The 21,905-nt window shown below is 36.2% G+C and overlaps 3 protein-coding genes across 3 annotated transcripts; 2 read left to right on the top strand and 1 right to left on the bottom strand.

The window, feature by feature from the left end:
- The first annotated feature begins 132 nt into the window (after positions 1–132).
- On the top strand, positions 133–9,014 carry LOC131943731 (serine/threonine-protein kinase Nek9). The gene is made up of 19 exons (XM_059303953.1): positions 133–243; positions 2,558–2,735; positions 2,898–2,950; positions 3,038–3,108; positions 3,203–3,308; positions 3,509–3,558; positions 3,831–3,912; positions 4,162–4,266; positions 5,343–5,516; positions 5,703–5,777; positions 5,870–5,932; positions 6,110–6,254; positions 6,483–6,680; positions 7,128–7,174; positions 7,489–7,650; positions 8,049–8,154; positions 8,336–8,497; positions 8,594–8,767; positions 8,905–9,014. Exons 1-19 carry the CDS (start codon positions 133–135, stop codon positions 8,961–8,963), a joined length of 2,121 nt encoding a protein of 706 aa, XP_059159936.1. The 3' UTR covers positions 8,964–9,014.
- A 2,399-nt stretch (positions 9,015–11,413) lies between these two features.
- LOC131943788 (serine/threonine-protein kinase Nek9-like) lies at positions 11,414–14,108 on the top strand. Its single transcript, XM_059304066.1, has 5 exons — positions 11,414–11,617; positions 12,077–12,112; positions 13,145–13,288; positions 13,400–13,459; positions 13,719–14,108. Exons 1-5 carry the CDS (start codon positions 11,414–11,416, stop codon positions 13,779–13,781), a joined length of 507 nt encoding a protein of 168 aa, XP_059160049.1. The 3' UTR covers positions 13,782–14,108.
- Positions 14,109–18,570: 4,462 nt separating this feature from the next.
- LOC131943787 (uncharacterized) lies at positions 18,571–19,683 on the bottom strand. Its single transcript, XM_059304064.1, has one exon. It carries the CDS (start codon positions 19,681–19,683, stop codon positions 18,571–18,573), a length of 1,113 nt encoding a protein of 370 aa, XP_059160047.1.
- Between the last annotated feature and the right edge of the window lie 2,222 nt (positions 19,684–21,905).

The raw sequence follows: 21,905 nt of genomic DNA, 5'->3' as shown, positions 1-21,905 counted from the left end.
ATTTAATTTATGTGTATATTTTGTAATAGAAATTACCATTTATGTTTAAGAAATTATGAACAGTTTTGAATATTGGAAGTTCTCTAATATTCAAAATACATCCTATCCCATCGAAACGTAAATGTTTACAAGATGGCTTCGGAAAATTCTGATTTTGATGGACCAGCCTCGGCATCATATATATTTGTGAGAGTTCTCGGAAGTGGAGCCTTTGGAGAAGCTGTGCTTTACCAGAAAACTGAAGTATGATGTGAACTAGATAGATCTAGAAAATGTAGATCAATATGTAATTTAAAAAAACTCACACGAAATGCTTTTAACATTTATCCTTTTCTTTTAGAAATGTGGGTAGCCTTAGAATTTAGATTATTAGATAGGTTTAATTATGGATTTTTAAAAATAAAATATTCTGTTATTTCAAATACACTATTAAGTTCCTTACCCCTTAAGAGAACATTTGACACCACATTTAAATATCTAGCTTGCTCAGTGGCCGAGAAAAGAGAGAATTTTAAAATAAACCTAGAATGGAAAATGAATGACAAAATGACATCTTTGCCCCCCTGCCCGCATGACATGACGTCGTGGACTTGTGTGCACAAATTTTTTTAAGGGGTGTGTCAACTCAGGTTATTTACTCACCGGAAAATAACAAAAAGCAACTGGTTGATAATTAAACTAGATCTAGTTGTTTTATTATTTATTAAGTTCTACTCTACATGTTATTCATACCATTTTATGAAGCAATGAACACCTGCATAAATCAAATGACCATAATAAATATTTTTATTTCAAATTCTAATTTTAAATAATAAATATGCTTAAAATAATATGATAGTAATAGTATGATAGTTTATAAATACAAATACATTTTACACTCAATTCACATTATATTGAGTCAACAGTGTGGCAGCTGAGGTTCATACATGGTATTAGTGTCTTTTTTTTTTACATTACATTTTTTTTTCATCTTGAAAACATGACGTATGTGATTTTTTTAAAAAAATAAAATCTCCAAACATCGTCACTCGCGTGATTGCTTGCTTACGTTTACTATCCTGTGGATGAAAAATCCCACCACGGTCGCAGGATCACCGTGAGCTCGGCAGGCCTACAGTACACGTCATAGAATGAACACGCGTACGCAAAATGGTCGGTGTCTTCACTTCTCTCTCTCTCTCTTCCCCCCCCCCTTCTTCTAGCCAATTGAAAAACAGACCTACTTCCCTACTTCTGGTCTTTTTTTTTTATAGTTCGGTCATTTTTTTTAAAGTTCACATATCAGGCATACAAGACAGCCAGCTGTATAAAAAAAAAATTAACTAGATCTAGATCTACGTCTAGCTTAAAAAAATAAAATAAATAAAAGCTTAAAATGCCCGTAAACAGATTATTTAGCGCCAAAAAAAGGACGCTGAACCGGCATTTTTTAAAATACGCAGCAATGAAAAAGGCTAACGGCCGATCAAATAAGTCTAAAAATCGCCCGTAATTAGGCCTAGCTCCGAAAAAGGCCACTGAACGAGCATCACTAATTATATAAACGAATAGGCCACGCAGCGTTGACGAGGTTAACCACCGGTCATGAATTAAATTCAATGCAGCTACTGTCGGCCCACAGTGAAGAAAAAAAATCAATATACTAATATTTTAATAAAATTACTAATACAATAATAATTTCCACAATTTTACTTTTTCTGCACACGCTACAGTTGAATTATAATTAAAATACTAGACTCAAAGGTTCATTTCGCAAAAAACAAAAACTAGTTGTTTCTGTGAGGTAACTAGCGTAACAATGACGTCACGATAGTAAACAAAGCGGACAGAAATGTCTGCATGGGTACCTCATCCTCAAATTCGATTTTAAAAAAATGTATCAACAGATCTGTAACTAATCATTATAAATATCTCAATTAAATATTTCTGCATTTGTACCAGGGGGTTTCGACCATGTACTGGGCCGTTTGAGGCGGCAGTTCAGTTTTTCCCAAGAGTACTCGACAAGAATAGCGTGTATTAATTAAAACCACATATCTCGTGAATATTTCGGCCATTTTAAAGCATGGCGTCCATTTAGTTAGCATCTCACATTAAAATAATGATGAGATTTTGCGATATTAGCAGTTTTTTCATGTGTCGTGTATAGGACCCCTAAAAAAAACGAAAAAACCGCAAAAAACGACGAGTGACGTTTCAGGGTCAGAGGTCATCCCGCCATGTCAGCAATGACCCAGTCTATTATTAGAAAGTTAGACTTAGACAGTTAATTTAGTTAAATTTAGGCATACTATTTATTAGTTTTAATTAGTTAAAGTACTAAAGTAGGTCTATGCCAGTCTATGCTATATATTTTTTTTTTTAAATTTGGGATTGCATATTATAATTATATATTGACATTGTAGCTTTTAGAAATATTTTGAGACTTAGTCAAGGGATACTGATTCAGTGATAATGTAGCATTTTATAATTAATTAAATTATCATCTGACATAATCATATTGTAAAATTAGGCCTAATGCTTCATTTGTAATGTGATACAATGACCAATCAATTAGGATAGCAGTCTTGTGGTTTGGAAGGAAGTTAATCTAGCAAGACTAAATGAAAAGCAACGAAGGGACTCACAAGGAGAAATTGAAATTTTAGCACTGCTTAATCATGCTAATATCATCAGCTACTATAATCATTTTGTTGATGAGGACATGTTATTTATTGAAATGGAATATGCCAATGGTAAGTTTTTAAAACACTGCCATTTGTCTTAAATAGTAAGTCTGCATCATCCATCCACATGAAATATTTTTGTCATACTTAAGTAATTTGATATAAAAATACATTTTAATTGCATTTCATATCAAATCTGTGGGCATGAAAAGCAATCATTTTATGTCTTAGGTGGCACTTTGTATGATAAAATTGTGCGGAGTAGCAAGTTATGGCTGGAAAAGGTATGTGGTTTTTCACATTCTTTTTACTTTTCATCACAGTTGAACCAGTAACTTATGTAACATAATTTTTTTCACATTTGTTTTCAGGATGTTTTGTGGTATTTATATCAAATGACATCAGCATTATCTTATATTCATCAGTATGGAATAATTCATAGGTAAAGGGTTTGTTAATCGAAACATTTATTTATTTTTTATTTTTTTATTTTTTATTCCATAAATATTATAATTTTTCTATTAAATTTTTTTCAGAGATATTAAATCCTTAAACATTTTCCTCACAAAAGTTGGTCTTGTAAAATTAGGAGACTTTGGTATATCAAGGTTTTTAGAATCAACCAGTGAAATGGCAGAAACTGTAAGTTCTAAGTTTTCATATCATGCAGCTTTGGGGATTTTGTGTTTTCAGCACAATTAAAAAAATAAACACTTGGGTTACTTATTGTTTAGTACTTATATATTTAGATGTCAGTTAACAGTTAAGATTTTAACTTTTTACTTTAATCTTATCTCTGCTTTTTAAAAAATTCTTGATATAAATAGTAATTTTTATTTCAGCTTGTCGGAACACCCTATTACATGTCGCCAGAAATTATGATGGGTGAAAAGTAAAGCTCTATTTAATGAAATTTTAGTTTATTTTAACTCTTATTCCACTACATGACATGGAGAACTCTGAAATAAAAATGTTGTAGAGATTATATAAACAGTTATAAAAGAAAATTTAAAAACTACATTGAATTGTTGCATAGGTTACATATTTTTACTTTCATTCTCAATAATCACTCAACTTAAAATAATAATAATAAAAAAAAACAGCTGGTAATAAGAGAAACATTGCATGTAAAGTGAATTTAACCAAATCATTTTGTTATTTTAGATATAATTACAAGAGTGATATCTGGGCCCTGGGCTGTGTTCTCTATGAGATGTTGACATTGTCTAGAACCTTTCAAGCCTCAGTAAGTCTAGTTTTAATATTTTTTAGCATGATTTCCTTCTGCTTAACAAAACGCATCAAATGAGTATTTATAAATGGCATCCAATCTTTTAAAAAGTTTGGACTACTATCTTGCTAATGAAAGTCTGATAATGTGTTTGAAAATCATGCTTGAAATAAAAAATTGTGATTTTCATTTAACTTAATTCTCTGAAAAAAAAAACAAAATAGAGATTATTTCTTCAACATGGTAACAACACTTTTCCTGCAGAATCCATTAAAGTTAGCTTTAGAGATAGTCAATGGAGATCATGAGAAAATCAACAAAGCTTTCAGTGAGGAAGTTCATGTTCTTCTAGATTTAATGCTAAAGAAGGTAGGCAAGTTTGAGCTTTATCTGTTCATGTTTTTCTAGTTTTAAAATAAATTTATTGAGTAAAAGTTTTTGGTTTAAAATATAAAAATGAATGTATGTTTCTGGGATAAAAAATTTAATTTTGGAGGGGTGGCGCCACAGCAGTATGTTGCAGTTTGGTTCCCCAGCCACTATCTCGGCACCTGGGATTCATTGATTAAGCCTCCTGCACAGGGTTTAGAGGTAGAACTCCATTCAATGGTCTAACTGCACTAGGTGCATATGCAGTTGGGTGACTTGGAGCACCCTGAGCTTCCCTGTGAGTACGTTGGTGCCTACTTTGTTTTAAAGAGCACCCTACAATAGGGACACAGTGGGGAACAAGATTTGAAGACTAAATCAAACCACAGGCTGTACCCCGCGCCCCTGCAGTGGTGTTGCTGATGGCTCCCTGCAACACTCCTGACACCTGGGCGGTAGTTGAGGGGTGTTTTACCTCACTATTATAGAGGGCAACTAATGTACACTCAAGGCTTTTATATAGCAAACCCTGAGACATCTGCGCAGTAGTGTAAGATGACTAACATGCAATATAGTACTGGCATTGTTTACACTTACATAACTCAGTTTTAGAAAACAAGGTCACACATATAAAAATACATGATTGGTAAAGTGTTGATGAAACCCTTATAAAATGTTTTGTCACTCAAGTATGTTGGACCAGATTGCAGTGGTGTGCGATGGGTTCACTATGATTATAAAACACGCTGCTAATCATAAAAAAAAATAAGTAGTTCCCTTTTGAACCTGATGATATGTGAGGCAAGTGAAGTAGAGTTTATCTGTTTCTAAGACCTTGGCATATGAAGGGATAGTGTGGTCATGATTTTGCCCAGTTGCATTTACTTTCCTTAACAAGGATCAAGTACCCCAAGTGGATTCAGGGATGTTCTAAAGACATGAATCAGGATTCAAACTCGATAAGTTTTGTCAGAAGTGGGATTTGACTGATGCTGATTATTATATATTAGATGTCTTATCAAATATTTCATTTTTTATTTAGTTGTGATTTGAAAAAAATTCTGCCATCTGTTTAGAAACCTGAAGAAAGGCCATCAGCAGAAGATATTTTAGCCATGCCATTGATGGCTTCTTCTTCTGTCAGCATGGAGCAAAAAGTGTATGAACTAAACTCCACAACTAGAAGAGCTAAACTCTCAGCTTCCTCCACATCCCACATTGTCTCTGTTGTCACATCAAAAATGTGTGAGGTTTGTTCATTTTTATTTTGAAACACAGCTAGTTATTATCTGCATTGCTTATTTGATCTTGGAACATGATAACTATTTTCTTGTTCTTTAAGTTTGGCAATTCTTTAGAGGTGTTTAAATTAATTTTTTATAAGACTCTTCATTTTAATTGCTGTTAGCTAATTTTAAACACAAATCTCTGTACAGATGTACCAGTGGGGTGGTGGAAAGATAACTCCACAAAAACTGGAAATATTTACAAGGGAGAAAAGCCCCATGCAGGTGATTTTTAACACAATCATAATTTTTTGTTTTATTACAATCAATATTCAAAGGTTGATGTTTTTAATAACCACACCATGTTTTTATAACAGGTTGCAGCAGGCCACTCCCACTTTGCAGCCATCACTTTTGAAAAAGAGGTTTATACTTGGGCAGTAAGTAAACTGTATTTTTTTGGAGAAGTAGATTTTTGGCAGTAAGCACACTTTTTTAATTGGGAGGAGAAGTGGGTAATAAATTTATGAACATTTGTTTTGTTGATGGGTGGGTAAGGTTTTTATAAACTGATGGGTTTCTCCAAAGTGATATCTTTTTATTTTAAATGTTTTTAGAATCCCCAAGGTGGGATATCAATGGTAGGTCAGCTAGGTCATGGTGACACAGCATCATACAAGGCCCCCAGAAGAGTTGATGCTTTACTGGGGATTCCAATCTTACAAGTAGCCTGTGGGGAGGATTTCACCCTCTGTGTTACAGGCAAGTCTCACACTTCAGCCACACCTATTCACCATTCTCACAACTCCACTTGTCTTATCCAAACACAGATTGTTTTCTTGGCACATAAATCAATATAATGATATAATTAAACTGGTTAGCGCTATCAAGATTCCTAACTAATGGGATATATTGTAGCCAACTGTATTACATTAAAAAATTGAATAACTATTGTTATAGTTATAAATTTAAAAATAATCTTCTTTTAAGATGATGGTGCGCTGTATGCCTTTGGATCAGATTATTACGGATGTTTGGGGTTTGAGGCGGATGAAGAGGAGACCTTATCCCCTGTCCTGGTGGATTACTTTACTGACCATCCGGTGCTGGAGGTGGCGTGTGGGGATGTTCATGTCATAGCACTGACCAGATATGGAGATGTCTACACATGGGGGTCTGGAGAGTTTGGTAGGGAGAGACATTCGCTTTACTTGGATACTTAATTCTTTCTTGCATTTGAAACAATTCCAGCTTTTTATAATTTACAATCAAAACAAATTTGTTATATATCATATGTCTAATTTGTGGAATAACTGGGTGGGACATATGGTCTTGAGTTCAAAATGTCGAGAAAAAAATTGTTTTTGAAAAGATACATTTGTTCAATCTAATTTAAATATGCTAAGTTAAAGAGTTAACATCTTCTTACTATTGCTTTCGTTATTCTTCTTTGTCAAACGTTAGATGATAAATATTTATTGTAGAACAAATAATCAAATAATCTATGTAATTAGCTCAAAACAAATATTATAATCATAAATATTAAGTGATTTGTAATGATTCTGTAATCTTACCACTCTTTCCTTTAGAGAAACTCAAATGTCCATTGATTTTTTAAAAATATTTTTATTACAGGAAAACTGGGCTTAGGCTCTGAAGACGACTTTAATACACCTCAAAAAGTTAGTTTATATGAAGTTACTAGAATAATGTAAATTTTGACAAACTAATGTATACAATAAAAACAATGGAGACAAATTTAACCCAAATAATATTTTAGCCAAATGGTGATTCACTATTAGTTTGAAAATAAACAGATTTTTACCTTGTTTGATTAGATACACAGCAGTTTTTGGGAAGGGGAGACAAATTAGAAATAAAAAAGAAATTTATATTAAAACATTGTGTAAGTTTAATGAAATAATTATTTAATCATTCAGAATATATTTAAAATTTTAAGTTTGAATGAAGTACTTACTCTGGCCACCTCTTTTAGGTTGAGGTTCCTGGGAAACAAGGAATCAAACATGTTTGTGCTGGGGGTGACAGCTCCTTCCTTGTCTGTGCCAGTGGTCGTCTGCTGGCCTGTGGCAGCAACCAGTACAACAAGCTGGGCTTCAATTCTGAGACTTCTGGTCTCAGGAAACGGAAAGCAAAAGTTGGTTCAGTTTTTTTAAGATTGATATGGATCTTAATATTTACATAAATTTATGAACATAAAGCTACACTTGAGTAAAGTTTATTTGTCTTCCCAACTGTGTTTAAAGTTAAAAACATTAACTCTTTATGACTGTAACGATGCTTGCAGCAAAAGAAAATAAAATAAGGAAAACAGACTCTGGTGAAATATGAAAATAAGTCCAGTGTTAAAGAGTCAATATGTACAGAAACATAATAAACATACTTTAAAATATTTTTTTAAATTTATATTTTCTTTTTCCTTTCTATAATTCTAGGGAACGTGAAAATAATTTAAAGAAAAAATATTTCTCTAGAAACATTAAAAATGTACTTTAAATTAATTTATTTTCATATAATCTTTTGCCTTTCTTGCAGACTTTTGACATTCCCTGTCGTAACACATTTAGCACAGTGAAGCCACTCAACCGTTACAGCATAGTTCAAGTAGCAGCTGGCAAAACACACTCAGGGGTCATTGATAGTGAGTAGTGTGTGCTGAACTTTGACCTAGGAAGAGTAATTTAACTGAATTAAAAAATATGAAAATAAATTTTTATTAAACTTTAAAAAACCATTATGTTATTTTGATTTAGTTTTAAAATTTTTGTCTCTGTACTTATAAATATGTTTGATAACTATAAGCCTGTATTTAACCTTTCCAGACTTTGGTCATCTGTTTATGTTTGGCTCTAACAAATATGGCCAGTTGGGCATGGGTGACTTTAAGCCCCGGCCAGGTATTTGTCGAGTTAGTGGAGTCTTAACTGGCCAGCGAGTGGACAAACTGGCATGTGGAGATGGCTTTACTGTTGTGGCTACAAATGGTGAGGTGACCTTTAACCTTTAAGTACCCTAACATGATCATGATCTTTATTCAGCATTCCATCAATTCATTGATTTTATTTCCGTATCAATGTCAGAAAACCAGATTTATTCCTGGGGAAATGGAGAGAGTGGCAGACTAGGTGGAACTTTTACAGACCAGGGCATTGGCCCAAATGGAATGTGCACAGCCTTACCTAGACCCATCTTTGGTTCCTTGCATGTGGTGTCCTGTGTCTCATGCCGGCATTGGAACTCTCTTATCATTGCAGGTAAAAGCAAGTCAATAGTTCTGCATTTGATTATAAAAAATACTTCAATTTAATTCCAGTTAGTCTATAATTATTACATTAAAATATTTCTTGTCAAGTAACTCTAAATGTCTGTATATTTATGTTTCAAAATTTAGAAAAAGTCCTCAACCAAAAAACTCTGAAGTCAAGGCTCTCATCTCCCAAACGTATGTAGATTTAATATTATTACATTTTATTATTACATTTTAAACTGTAAATTTACGACCTGCAGTTTTACATTATACACTGACCATAAATTTCTAGGCTACAATAAAATAATGTTACCTCTTCAAACCTGGCAGTACGCGGGTTAGGTGAAGTAGAGCTCACTAGTATCTTTGACCTCAGCATTTGAAGAGATAATGTGTAATTACCTCTGTATGTAATTCAATATTATTAGATTTAATATAGTCAGCAAACATGATAAACAGATGGAATTATTAATATCGACTTTCCAAAATTTGACCTTCACTAGAAAAACCAAACTCTACTTAAAACACACTTAAAAACATTGATATGGATCCTCATTTCACCTAGAAACTTCATACTAGTCTTTTATGTATTTTAAATTTTACTGTTGGTCAAAATACTTTACTTCCATTAGAATATAACTCTGTGAGGTGTCTGATGGAATGTGTAGAGTTGAGATAGTTGCATTGTGATGTACTTACACATGTAGAAACAATAAGTTCCATATAATTTTAATTCAGTTATTATTTTAATTCAGTTATAATTTTAATTCAGTTATTGTTTTAATTCAGTTATAATTTTAATCCAGTTATAATTTTAATCCAGTTAAAATTTTCATTCAGTTAAAATTTTAATTCCCAGAACTGAGTAAAACAAAGGAGAAAAGAGGCAGGCTTTACATAGATTGTTTTGTAAATATTTCTCATGCTTTGGTGTAAACAAATGATAGTCAAACCTCTAGTAATCACTTGTAAATCTGCTTCTAGTGTTGATTTACAGCATTGGAAATTTTTGCTGTGCAGTTATTCAGGTTTTAATAACAAATCATATTTTGAATAACTCACATAATTTAACTGTACGTAAAATACATGCTATAATATTTCCACATTACTTGATATATTATATATAACACATAGTTTTTCCAAGTGGTTATTCTATAAATATGATAATAATCAATCTAGTTTTAAATGAGCTAAAATTATATTTTTTTGCCGTGTTTGATATAGCTAATTTTTTTTTTGTCAATGACATGTGCATTTGGTCTATTAAAAGAAATTTTTTAAAATGAAGGTGATGAAGAGAAATATCTCCTTAGGTTTATTGTTAAAAGTTTTCTTCTAGAAATAGTTCTTTTGTCAAACAGATTATTAACAATGTACTTATTATAGTATACATTGATTTTAGAAAGTAAATTGAGCTAAATCAAGGGGCAGCATACAAATATGTAATTTGGGAATCACTAAAGCATACATTCACTCACTGTTTATGTAATGTCACTGATCACATCATTCACATTGTTGAGCATCACTGAACAAAAGGATCAAAAGTTACTAAAAGAATAAAATCACCAATTACTAAAAGAATATAATCAATCATTTCTGAAATAAAATAAATAATTTTCATTGAATGAATAACACTTGGTACCTAATCTAATTTATGTTTTAATAATTAAACACTAACTATTCTTTATGATTAATAGTAATAAAAACAATATTTTAAAAAAGAATTTAGAAATAATCTTATCTTTAGAATTAAGTCTTATTGTTATAATCATGAGAATAAAGAATTAGAGCCTATGTAGAAATATTAAAAGTTAACTAATCTAGAAATTTTTAAAGTTTTGAATTCTGAATACTGCAAAATTTAAAAATATTTCTTATCTGGAATTGAACTGGCTTATGTTTATATTGACAAATATTTTAAACACTTGAAACAGTGGCCAGCATGTTTGATTCCATCCCTGAGTCTTCCAATCTTATGTTTGTATTGACAAATATTTTAAACAATTGAAACAGTGGCCAGCATGTTTGATTCCATCCCTGAGTCTTCCAATCTTATGTTTATATTGACAAATATTTTAAACACTTGAAACAGTGGCCAGCATGTTTGATTCCATCCCTGAGTCTTCCAATCTTATGTTTGTATTGACAAATACTTTAAACAATTGAAACAGTGGCCAGCATGTTTGATTCCATCCCTGAGTCTTCCAATCTTATGTTTGTATTGACAAATATTTTAAACAATTGAAACAGTGGCCAGCATGTTTGATTCCATCCCTGAGTCTTCCAATCTTATGTTTGTATTGACAAATATTTTAAACAATTGAAACAGTGGCCAGCATGTTTGATTCCATCCCTGAGTCTTCCAATCTTATGTTTATATTGACAAATATTTTAAACACTTGAAACAGTGGCCAGCATGTTTGATTCCATCCCTGAGTCTTCCAATCTTATGTTTGTATTGACAAATACTTTAAACAATTGAAACAGTGGCCAGCATGTTTGATTCCATCCCTGAGTCTTCCAATCTTATGTTTGTATTGACAAATATTTTAAACAATTGAAACAGTGGCCAGCATGTTTGATTCCATCCCTGAGTCTTCCAATCTTATGTTTGTATTGACAAATATTTTAAACAATTGAAACAGTGGCCAGCATGTTTGATTCCATCCCTGAGTCTTCCAATCTGATGCCGCACAGAGCCGCCATCTCTGAGGCACCCAGTGACCCAGTTTTCTTAGACGATCTGGGAGACCTGGGGCAGCAGGACTTCTCTCCTGATGTCATGACCCCACCACGGTCCAACCCCAGTTCAAGTGACGTTTCTTTAGAGAGCAGGTGTCCTACGTGGCTACAGCAGGTAAATCTAAGGTGTCTTACCTGGCTACAGCAGGTAAATCTAAGGTGTCCTACCTGGCTACAGCAGGTAAATCTAAGGTGTCTTACCTGGCTACAGCAGGTAAATCTAAGGTGTCTTGCCTGGCTACAGCAGGTAAATCTAAGGTGTCTTACCTGGCTACAGCAGGTAAATCTAAGGTGTCTTACCTGGCTACAGCAGGTAAATCTAAGGTGTCTTACCTGGCTACAGCAGGTAAATCTAAGGTGTCTTACCTGGCTACAGCAGGTAAACCTAAGGTATCTTACCTGGCTACAGCAGGTAAATCTAAGGTGTCTTACCTGGCTACAGCAGGTAAATCTAAGGTGTCCTACGTGGCTACAGCAGGTAAATCTAAGGTGTCTTACCTGGCTACAGCAGGTAAATCTAAGGTGTCCTACGTGGCTACAGCAGGTAAATCTAAGGTGTCTTACCTGGCTACAGCAGGTAAATCTAAGGTGTCCTACGTGGCTACAGCAGGTAAACTTAAGGTGTCTTACCTGGCTACAGCAGGTAAATCTAAGGTGTCTTACCTGGCTACAGCAGGTAAATCTAAGGTGTCCTACCTGGCTACAGCAGGTAAATCTAAGGTGTCTTGCCTGGCTACAGCAGGTAAATCTAAGGTGTCTTACCTGGCTACAGCAGGTAAATCTAAGGTGTCTTACCTGGCTACAGCAGGTAAATCTAAGGTGTCTTACCTGGCTACAGCAGGTAAATCTAAGGTGTCCTACCTGGCTACAGCAGGTAAATCTAAGGTGTCTTGCCTGGCTACAGCAGGTAAATCTAAGGTGTCTTACCTGGCTACAGCAGGTAAATCTAAGGTGTCTTACCTGGCTACAGCAGGTAAATCTAAGGTGTCTTACCTGGCTACAGCAGGTAAATCTAAGGTGTATTACCTGGCTACAGCAGGTAAATCTAAGGTGTCTTACCTGGCTACAGCAGGTAAATCTAAGGTGTCTTACCTGGCTACAGCAGGTAAACCTAAGGTGTCTTACCTGGCTACAGCAGGTAAATCTAAGGTGTCTTACCTGGCTACAGCAGGTAAATCTAAGGTGTCTTACCTGGCTACAGCAGGTAAATCTAAGGTGTCTTACCTGGCTACAGCAGGTAAATCTAAGGTGTCTTACCTGGCTACAGCAGGTAAATCTAAGGTGTCTTACCTGGCTACAGCAGGTAAATCTAAGGTGTCTTACCTGGCTACAGCAGGCAAATCTAAGGTGTCTTACCTGGCTACAGCAGGTAAATCTAAGGTGTCTTACCTGGCTACAGCAGGTAAATCTAAGGTGTCTTACCTGGCTACAGCAGGTAAATCTAAGGTGTCTTACCTGGCTACAGCAGGTAAATCTAAGGTGTCTTACCTGGCTATAGCAGGTAAATCTACAGCAGGATAATTGCAATGAAAAACTGTATGCTATATATTTTAAATTAAACAAAAAAAACTGTTAATATATGAGCTCAATTCAAGAAAAATGTAACCCCATTAATAAATTTAACCCTTTGTATGCTACACAGGAGCTGGAAGAAGCTGATTTCATCCCCATTCCCACCCCTCCATCTCAAGTGTGTGACCCTGTAACTTCACCAAGTGGAGAGTCCATTCAGGACTTAAATCCATCCAAACCAGCTGACCTAAAATTGTACATTCCAAATACCGAGGTGATGTACTAAATTTACATTTTAAAATAATTTCTATAGAAATTTTGATTTCACTTTTGTTTTTTAACTAGAAAATATGCTAAAAGAATTTTTTCTTCTTTGAATAAACAGACAGAAACTGTAAAGATGTTATTGGAACGTATAGCAAAACTGGAACTAGAAAACACAGAAGTAAGTAATCATAGGTTAGCTCCCCTGCAACAATTAAAAAAAAAAATAAACCTTGCAAATACTTTATAAGTGTAAATTTTGTAATAATTTCTGATATACCTATAAGGTATTTTAACAACTTTCTTTTTAATGTTATGCTTACATATTTTTTTTCTGTGGTTTTCAGTATAATAATACTCAATATTAAGTTTAGTAACTTTACAAATTAAGTAATTTTTTCATCACTCAAACAAGTTTAACAAATATTTTTTTTTCACAGCTTAAAAAAGTTGTAAGGGAGCAAGAAGCAATTATTAAAAAGTTGGGTGGTCAGAATTCATGATGTCGCATGGTAGTTGCATCTGCTGCTGACCGACTGAACAAGTTGTGATAGAAGCAATTATTCAAGAGTTGGGTGGTCAGAATTCATGATGCCGCATGGTGTGTGCATCTCTTGCTGAGAGACTGAACAAGTTGTGATGTGGTCTGCCAAGTTAATGGGACACACCTTTTCAGATATTGGCTGTCTTTAAAGATGTAAGAACATAAGTTGAGAGGTACTTAAGAACTGGTGGTCTCTGGGTAGAATCTGTTGGTGGAATCTGGGTAGAATCTGCTGGTGGAATCTGGGTAGAATCTTTTGGTGGAATCTGGTAGTGGTCTCTGGGTAGAATCTGCTGGTGGCCTCTGGGTAGAATCTGCTAGTGGTCTCTGGGTAGAATCTGCTGGTGGCCTCTGGGTAGAATCTGCTAGTGGTCTCTGGGTAGAATCTGGTAGTGGTCTCTGGGTAGAATCTGCTGGTGGCCTCTGGGTAGAATCTGCTAGTGGTCTCTGGGTAGAATCTGCTGGTGGCCTCTGGGTAGAATCTGCTAGTGGTCTCTGGGTAGAATCTGCTAGTGGTCTCTGGGTAGAATCTGCTCGTGGTCTCTGGGTAGAATCTGCTAGTGGTCTCTGGGTAGAATCTGCTAGTGGTCTCTGGGTAGAATCTGCTAGTGGTCTTTGGGTAGAATCTGCTGGTGGAATTTGCTAGAGCTCTCTGGGTAGAATCTGCTGATAGCCTCTGGGTAGAATCTGCTAGTAGTCTCTGGGTAGAATCTGCTAGTGGTCTCTGGGTAGAATCTGGTAGTGGTCTCTGGGTAGAATCTGCTGGTGGAAATTGCTAGCGCTCTCTGTGTAGAATCTGCTGATGGTCTCTGGGTAGAATCTGCTGTTGATCTCTGGGTAGAATCTGCTAGTGGTCTCTGGGTAGAATCTGCTGGTGGAAATTGCTGGGTAGAATCTGCTGATGGTCTCTGGGTAGAATCTGTTAGTGGTCTCTGGGTAGAATCTGTTAGTGGTCTCTGGGTAGAATCTGCTAGTGGTCTCTGGGTAGAATCTGCTGGTGGAAATTGCTGGGTAGAATCTGCTGATGGTCTCTGGGTAGAATCTGTTAGTGGTCTCTGGGTAGAATCTGTTAGTGGTCTCTGGGTAGAATCTGCTAGTGGTCTCTGGGTAGAATCTGCTAGTGGTCTCTGGGTAGAATCTGCTAGTGGTCTCTGGGTAGAATCTGCTAGTGGTCTCTGGGTAGAATCTGCTAGTGGTCTTTGGGTAGAATCTGCTGGTGGAATTTGCTAGAGCTCTCTGGGTAGAATCTGCTGATAGCCTCTGGGTAGAATCTGCTAGTAGTCTCTGGGTAGAATCTGCTAGTGGTCTCTGGGTAGAATCTGGTAGTGGTCTCTGGGTAGAATCTGCTGGTGGAAATTGCTAGCGCTCTCTGTGTAGAATCTGCTGATGGTCTCTGGGTAGAATCTGCTGTTGATCTCTGGGTAGAATCTGCTAGTGGTCTCTGGGTAGAATCTGCTGGTGGTCTCTGGGTAGAATCTGCTGATGGTCTCTGGGTAGAATCTGTTAGTGGTCTCTGGGTAGAATCTGCTAGTGGTCTCTGGGTAGAATCTGCTAGTGGTCTCTGGGTAGAATCTGCTAGTGGTCTCTGGGTAGAATCTGCTAGTGGTCTCTGGGTAGAATCTGCTAGTGGTCTCTGGGTAGAATCTGCTGATGGTCTCTGGGTAGAATCTGTTAGTGGTCTCTGGGTAGAATCTGCTAGTGGTCTCTGGGTAGAATCTGCTAGTGGTCTCTGGGTAGAATCTGCTAGTGGTCTCTGGGTAGAATCTGCTAGTGGTCTCTGGGTAGAATCTGCTAGTGGTCTCTGGGTAGAATCTGCTAGTGGTCTCTGGGTAGAATCTGCTAGTGGTCTTTGGGTAGAATCTGCTGGTGGAATTTGCTAGAGCTCTCTGGGTAGAATCTGCTGATATAATTTGGGTAGAATCTGTTAGTGGTCTCTGGGTATAATCTGCTAGTGGCCTCTGGGTAGAATCTGCTGGTGATCTCTGGGTAGAATCTGCTAGTGGTCTCTGGGTAGAATCTGCTAGTGGTCTCTGGGTAGAATCTGCTAGTGGCCTCTGGGTAGAATCTGCTAGTGATCTCTGGGTAGAATCTGCTAGTGATCTCTGGGTAGAATCTGCTAGTGAACTCTGGGTAGAATCTGCAGCATTTTACCATGCCTTATGAAGAATGTGTACAAGATTATTCTGAATGATTGACACTACCTATTACGTGGCGAAGGACCTAAGATGTATTGTGGCAGCTGGTCTAGCCCAACTTACTCCAGTAAAAATTTCAATGACCTACACTGTTCCATGATCACTAGCCCATGACTAACTTATCATGAACTTACTCCAGTAACAATTTCAGTAACCTACACTGTTCCATGATCACTAGCCCATGACTAACTTATCATGAACTTACTCCAGTAACAATTTCAGTGACCTATACTGTTCCATGATCACTAGCCCATGACTAACTTATCATGAACTTACTCCAGTAACAATTTCAGTAACCTACACCGTTCCATGATCACTAGCCCATGACTAACTTATTATGAACTTACTCCAGTAACAATTTCAGTGACCTATACTGTTTCATGATCACTAGCCCATGACTAACTTATCATGAACTTACTCCAGTAACAATTTCAGTAACCTACACTATTCCATGATCACTAGCCCATGACTAACTTACCATGTGATGTAAACAACATAAAAATATAAAAACTGAGGACAGTTGACCAATAAAACCGATTTATTTGTATATGTAGGTGTTCTAGTCTCAAGATTTTATGTTAAATTTTCTAATCAGCTCAGTTAAAATAAAACATGAAATTTTCTGTTAACAGAGCTACCACTGTTAACTGGTCTGGTTAAATACAGTAGTGGTTAACTGAGTGGTTAAGTGAGTGGTTAAGTGATTGGATGTTACGTAAGTGGTTAAATCTGTAGTAATTAAATGATAGTTGTTTAATCAAATATTTAAATAAACTACGGGTGTCACGTGGTGCTATAAGTAAAGGTGTCATGTGGTGCAGTAACTGAGGGTGTCACCTGGTGCTCAGTGGCGTGCAGAGGTGTGTAGATGCCCGGGGCAACTGAAGGAGAGGATGCCCTCCCCAACCCCACCCCCCTATGTATATATATATATATATATATATATATATATATATATATATATATATATATATATATATATATATATATATATGTGTGTGTGTGTGTGTTATAATAACTTATAATACATACATGTATTGGAGTTTATAAGAGCTAATTCTGAGATCACCAGAATCGGTCATACAATATAAATAAGTACACATTGAATAGAATAGTATATAAACAAAACAATACAGTTCAATAATTAGTTAGGGTTCCCCAGGTGTGCCCTTCTTTCAGAAAATGTCTTCACCGCCTCCTGCTTGACATCAGCTGTTAAGAATTCTTTTTCAATACTTATCAGAGCTAGATTTGTTAGCCTCTCATTTGACATTGAGGACCTTAGATGTGTTTTAATTAATTTAAGTTTAGAAAAAGACCTTTCACAACTAGCGATCGAAAACGCAATTGTGAGAAGTATCCTATATGCTATACATACTGTTGGGAATACATCACATCCAAATTCTATTAGTGATTGTAGTACATCTTTTGGCTCACACGGAACTGTGGATCCTGCAGCTCGAATGAGTATCACAAAGTCAACAATTTCATCAAACAAGCTTGCTCCCGTAACATCGTTGTCGTAGAATTTATCAAATTCGTCACAATCGCATTTCAATTGCTGTTTCTCCTTTTCGTCGTCTATTTTAACAGAATTTAGATTCAACAGAAACGAAAACCGGTTTTTCAAAACTTCAAGCCGAACACTGCGATCATTAATTTCCATTTTTAACCGATTGATAATCTCATGCATTACTCGGTTGATTTCCTGCTGTGCCGTTAGTCCAACATCTCTTGTTGTTTCACCAGCCATCATATTTCTTCTCCTTGTTCGAGCTATAGGTATTTCCCATTTGTCACAATATTCATTTGATGAAATTATCGCGGTGTTAATTATATCTTCAGCCTTTAAGTTTAATATTTCAGCTAGCCCTTTTAAATCTTGAGATGCTTGATGAAATCCCATTTTCGGATCTTGTAATCGTTTTGAAACTTTCTGCACTGCTGCTAAAATAGCACACCAAAAATTCAACAAAGACAAAAAGTTAAACTGTTGAATAGCGTTTAAAAGCGATCCAGCGTCAGACTTCGTATCTGTTGAAAAATCTCCTTCTTGTAAATGTTCAAGGCTAGAAATGATATTATCTATTTCTTCTTGAATTGCATGTACAGCATCATATCGTGAGCTCCATCTTGTGTCACAGTGTCTTTTGACTGATAATTTAGTAAATGTTTTTAATACTTCCCAGCGTGAACACGATGATGTAAAAAAAGTGAAAACTTTTTCCACGGTTCCAAAAAAAGTGACTACAACAGGTTGAACTTCACTTGCATGAACGCATGCTAAGTTAAGGCTGTGGTTTTCGCAATTAACAAAAACTGCCTTTGGGTTAATGTCGATAATTTTTCTTTGAACGCCTCCTTTAACCCCTGCCATAACTGATGCATTATCATATGATTGACCACGACAATCAGTAATAGAAATACCATCTTCTGCCAACTTTTCTAACATTTTACTTACCAAGCTTTCTGCATCTTTTTTATTTACCTGAAAATAACCCAAAAATACTTCCTTTATTTCAACTTTTTTGTTTTCATTAATGCGCACATACCTCATAATGTGAGATACCTATCTTCATGCGAAATATCTGGAGTTGAATCTACCATTATTGTATAATATTTAGCAGCCTTTATTTCTAAAATAATTCGACTCTTTATAGTTTTGCAAAGGAGATCAATAATTTCATTTTGAATCCTATTAGATAAGTATGTGACACCTTTAGGCGTGTCCTTCTCTCTCTGCAGGTGATCAGCTAAAACAACATCATATTTTGCCATAAGCCTAACTACTGCTAGGAAATTCCCGGTGTTTTCACTGATTGTTTTTTTTGGCTTTGCTAAAGCCCACATTCCTTCTCCTCGATGTCCCCGAAAAGCCATGTTCTGTTTGGCCATGAATGAAATTATTTCAACAATCCTTTCAGTTATGGCTACCCATTTTTTCTTTTCTGTAGATATTTGTTCTTGTAGCTCAGCATCTATTGTGGTGCATTGCCTAAGTCGAACAACAAGGTTCAAGTATTCCCTCATGTACGCTCTATGAGATGGACTTTTCTCGTGATCCGGTATACGGGGATTCAGCTTTCTCCATTTGGAGAAACCTTTTTCCAGGCTAAAATTTGATGCTGACGACGACTGCTCGTTTGAAAAAAAAACAAAAACAAAAACAAAACAATAACAGACGTTTTTATGTGGAGAGTACAGCAGCCATTTTCTCTGCACAACCTCGTCATTTGTCGAGTGCTTCTCAAACCACTGTTTGGTAAAAGATCTGTCATCTTTGTCACATGTTGGGCGAAACGGACCATTTTTGTGCTGATATTTTTCTGGGCCGCATTCAACTATTGTCATCTTTAGCTGATCTGGAATATGCTTTCTCAAATAGCCAAAATCATTTTCTTTCAAAAACATGCACAGATCCGTATCATCGCGCTCACGGGTGTCACTAGTCGCGCTAGAGACTGCATTTGGTTCAGACTGACAAGGGTTTATATCAGAACAATCGTGTGAGGTTGATTGTCCTGAACACGCATCACCTTTCACTTCTACATCAACATTTCTTCTTTTGATCCATGCATTTAATGCGCCTCTTTGAAGGTGTTCAGTTTCGTCTCTGGTCCTCTTTTTCTTTCTATTCTGTGCTCCGCTCGGTTGTACTTTCTTCATATTGCTTAAATTTTGTTAAAATTTACTAGATCTATGTCGTCAATCCCAAATTATCGGCAATTAGGGCAGCTAATATACTACTTCCCTGCTTATTTATGTCCCCCAATACACTGTTTTTAAAAAAAAAGGAGCGGACCTTAAAAAATTAAGATGTAATTAGTTTTATTGTTTTGTTTATAATTTACGCAAAAGTTGAAACTTCTCACTTAATGTGATTTGCTGTTTACTAAAATATCAAATCACTTTTGGCAAGTTAACAAATCACTAAAGAGAATTTAATCACAAGCAAAAATAAAATAAATAATTCGAAAATCGCTCTAATGCAATAAAGTGGTTATTGTTCGTTCAATGGCCAGTGGTTAATATAAAAGTCATGCGTTTAGGTATATTATATAAAGAGACAATGTTAGTAAGCACACAATTTTAGATAAATTACAATATCAACCAGCATTAGTGGTTAAAATTAAAACAAATAGGAAAACATTGACAGATTTGGACACTTAGCTCGAATTGTGGGAAAAACACTGTTTTCGGCTATAGAATCCAAGAGAAATATCTCTCAAATGTAATAAGAACGCTCAGTAGTGTGGGGTTTAGGGGTGGGTGACAGTAGATGCTTCGAGATTTGGGGTGGGTGAAAGTTGGGGGGGGGGGGTGAGGTGAAATATCACGCAGACTGTGCATTTAAATTTATGGCTATGGGATGGAACATCCCCAAAACAAAGTCTCCAGATTCGAGTACTACATTACTGGATCTCTGGCCGTGCCAATAGAGCGTCCAGGTATTACATTACCGGTCTTACAATAGGAGGTTTGTGCCTAAAGTGACGGGGTGGGGGAACAAGTGACAGCCAGCTACACCTTATTGATGTGTTTTTCGACGGTACGACCGGGCGGCCGCGAATGCCGGTAAGGGGTCATCCATTTGTGACGTCCACACCATTTTGGGATTTTGAACCCCCCTGTCCACAAACGTCCACTTTTGATGGAGCCCCCCCCCCCCCCCCCCCATGTACGTCCACACTGACTATAAGTTTTTGCATAATCTTCTTCCACTTTTACTCAAACAACTGCATTAAGTGTGTATATACTCTGAGTGTATATACTATTACAACATTTTTGTTATCATTTTCATTTTTCAAACTAACCGAAAAATCCCATTAATAAAACACAGGAGACCAAAATATTTATTACCAAAAAATATTATATTCCTAAAATGAAATGCAATTCTTACCTGTATCCTTTTTGGGTTGCCTGGCCCAAAATGATAAAGATCGGGACTGATTTATCCTGATGACGTCCTGCAGTTCAACTAATTTAGCTGTAAATTAAATTGTTCTTCTGGCTGCCTCTTTAAATTAAGCCATAGGCTATTAACCTCTTTTTGAAGTTGATATTTCAATTTGGAAGGACAAGCCTTTTGATACAAATCATTTAATTTAGCATATTTCGTGGTGTTTTGACTAGCCATTATTTCGCACACTTGTAGTCGCATTGACACTGTTATATTACTGAGTCCAACGTTGATGCTAGTGTGTATTAACGCCCCCCCCCCCCTGTCCCACACCTGAACAGGGACAGCGTGCTAACGCCCCCCCCTCCACCCCTCTCCCGTCTCACAACTGAACTGGGATGATCCCGCCTACCTAGAGAAATGCAGGCTAGGGGCAATGCAGGTCGCCTGGTATTTGACATGGGATGCAAATGGGGAAACAGGTAATTGGATCCTATTGTATTCGAGGTTAAGCCAGGGCATAGACCCAAGCTGGGTGGTGGGCCAGAGAGATAGGACAGATGAACGTTAGCTTCGCTAGGAAATATTTTTCTTTCACACTACCAAAAATAATGTTAGATTTAATGTGTGGACGTCCACATTGGGCCACCCCCCCCTCCCCCTGTCCACAAAAGTCAATTTTTTTCGGACCCCCCCCCCCCCCCCCAGTGTGGACGTCATAAATGGATGACCCCTAATTAAGAAGTGTAAGACTTAAGGACAACTTTAGAATGAAGTTAACTCGGCCCGGCCCTGTGTCAAAACAGTACGGACTTGAAAGTTTGTATTTAACCGTACACAAAAATCCAAATGGCCATGAATAAAGAATATCATTAGAATAAAAAAAAACCAATAGGCTGTGTGCTTAATCAGTCTACGAATGCCGTTACGTCCATCATAATAAATAAGGATGCCCTACAAACATTATGCAATGAATAGAAACATAATA

Source organism: Physella acuta, unplaced genomic scaffold, assembly GCF_028476545.2.
Source record: "Physella acuta isolate Inbredline_101_S28 unplaced genomic scaffold, ASM2847654v3 ptg000466l, whole genome shotgun sequence".
Taxonomy (NCBI): Eukaryota; Metazoa; Mollusca; class Gastropoda; family Physidae; genus Physella; species Physella acuta.
This window is presented reverse-complemented; position numbering and strand designations above follow the sequence as displayed.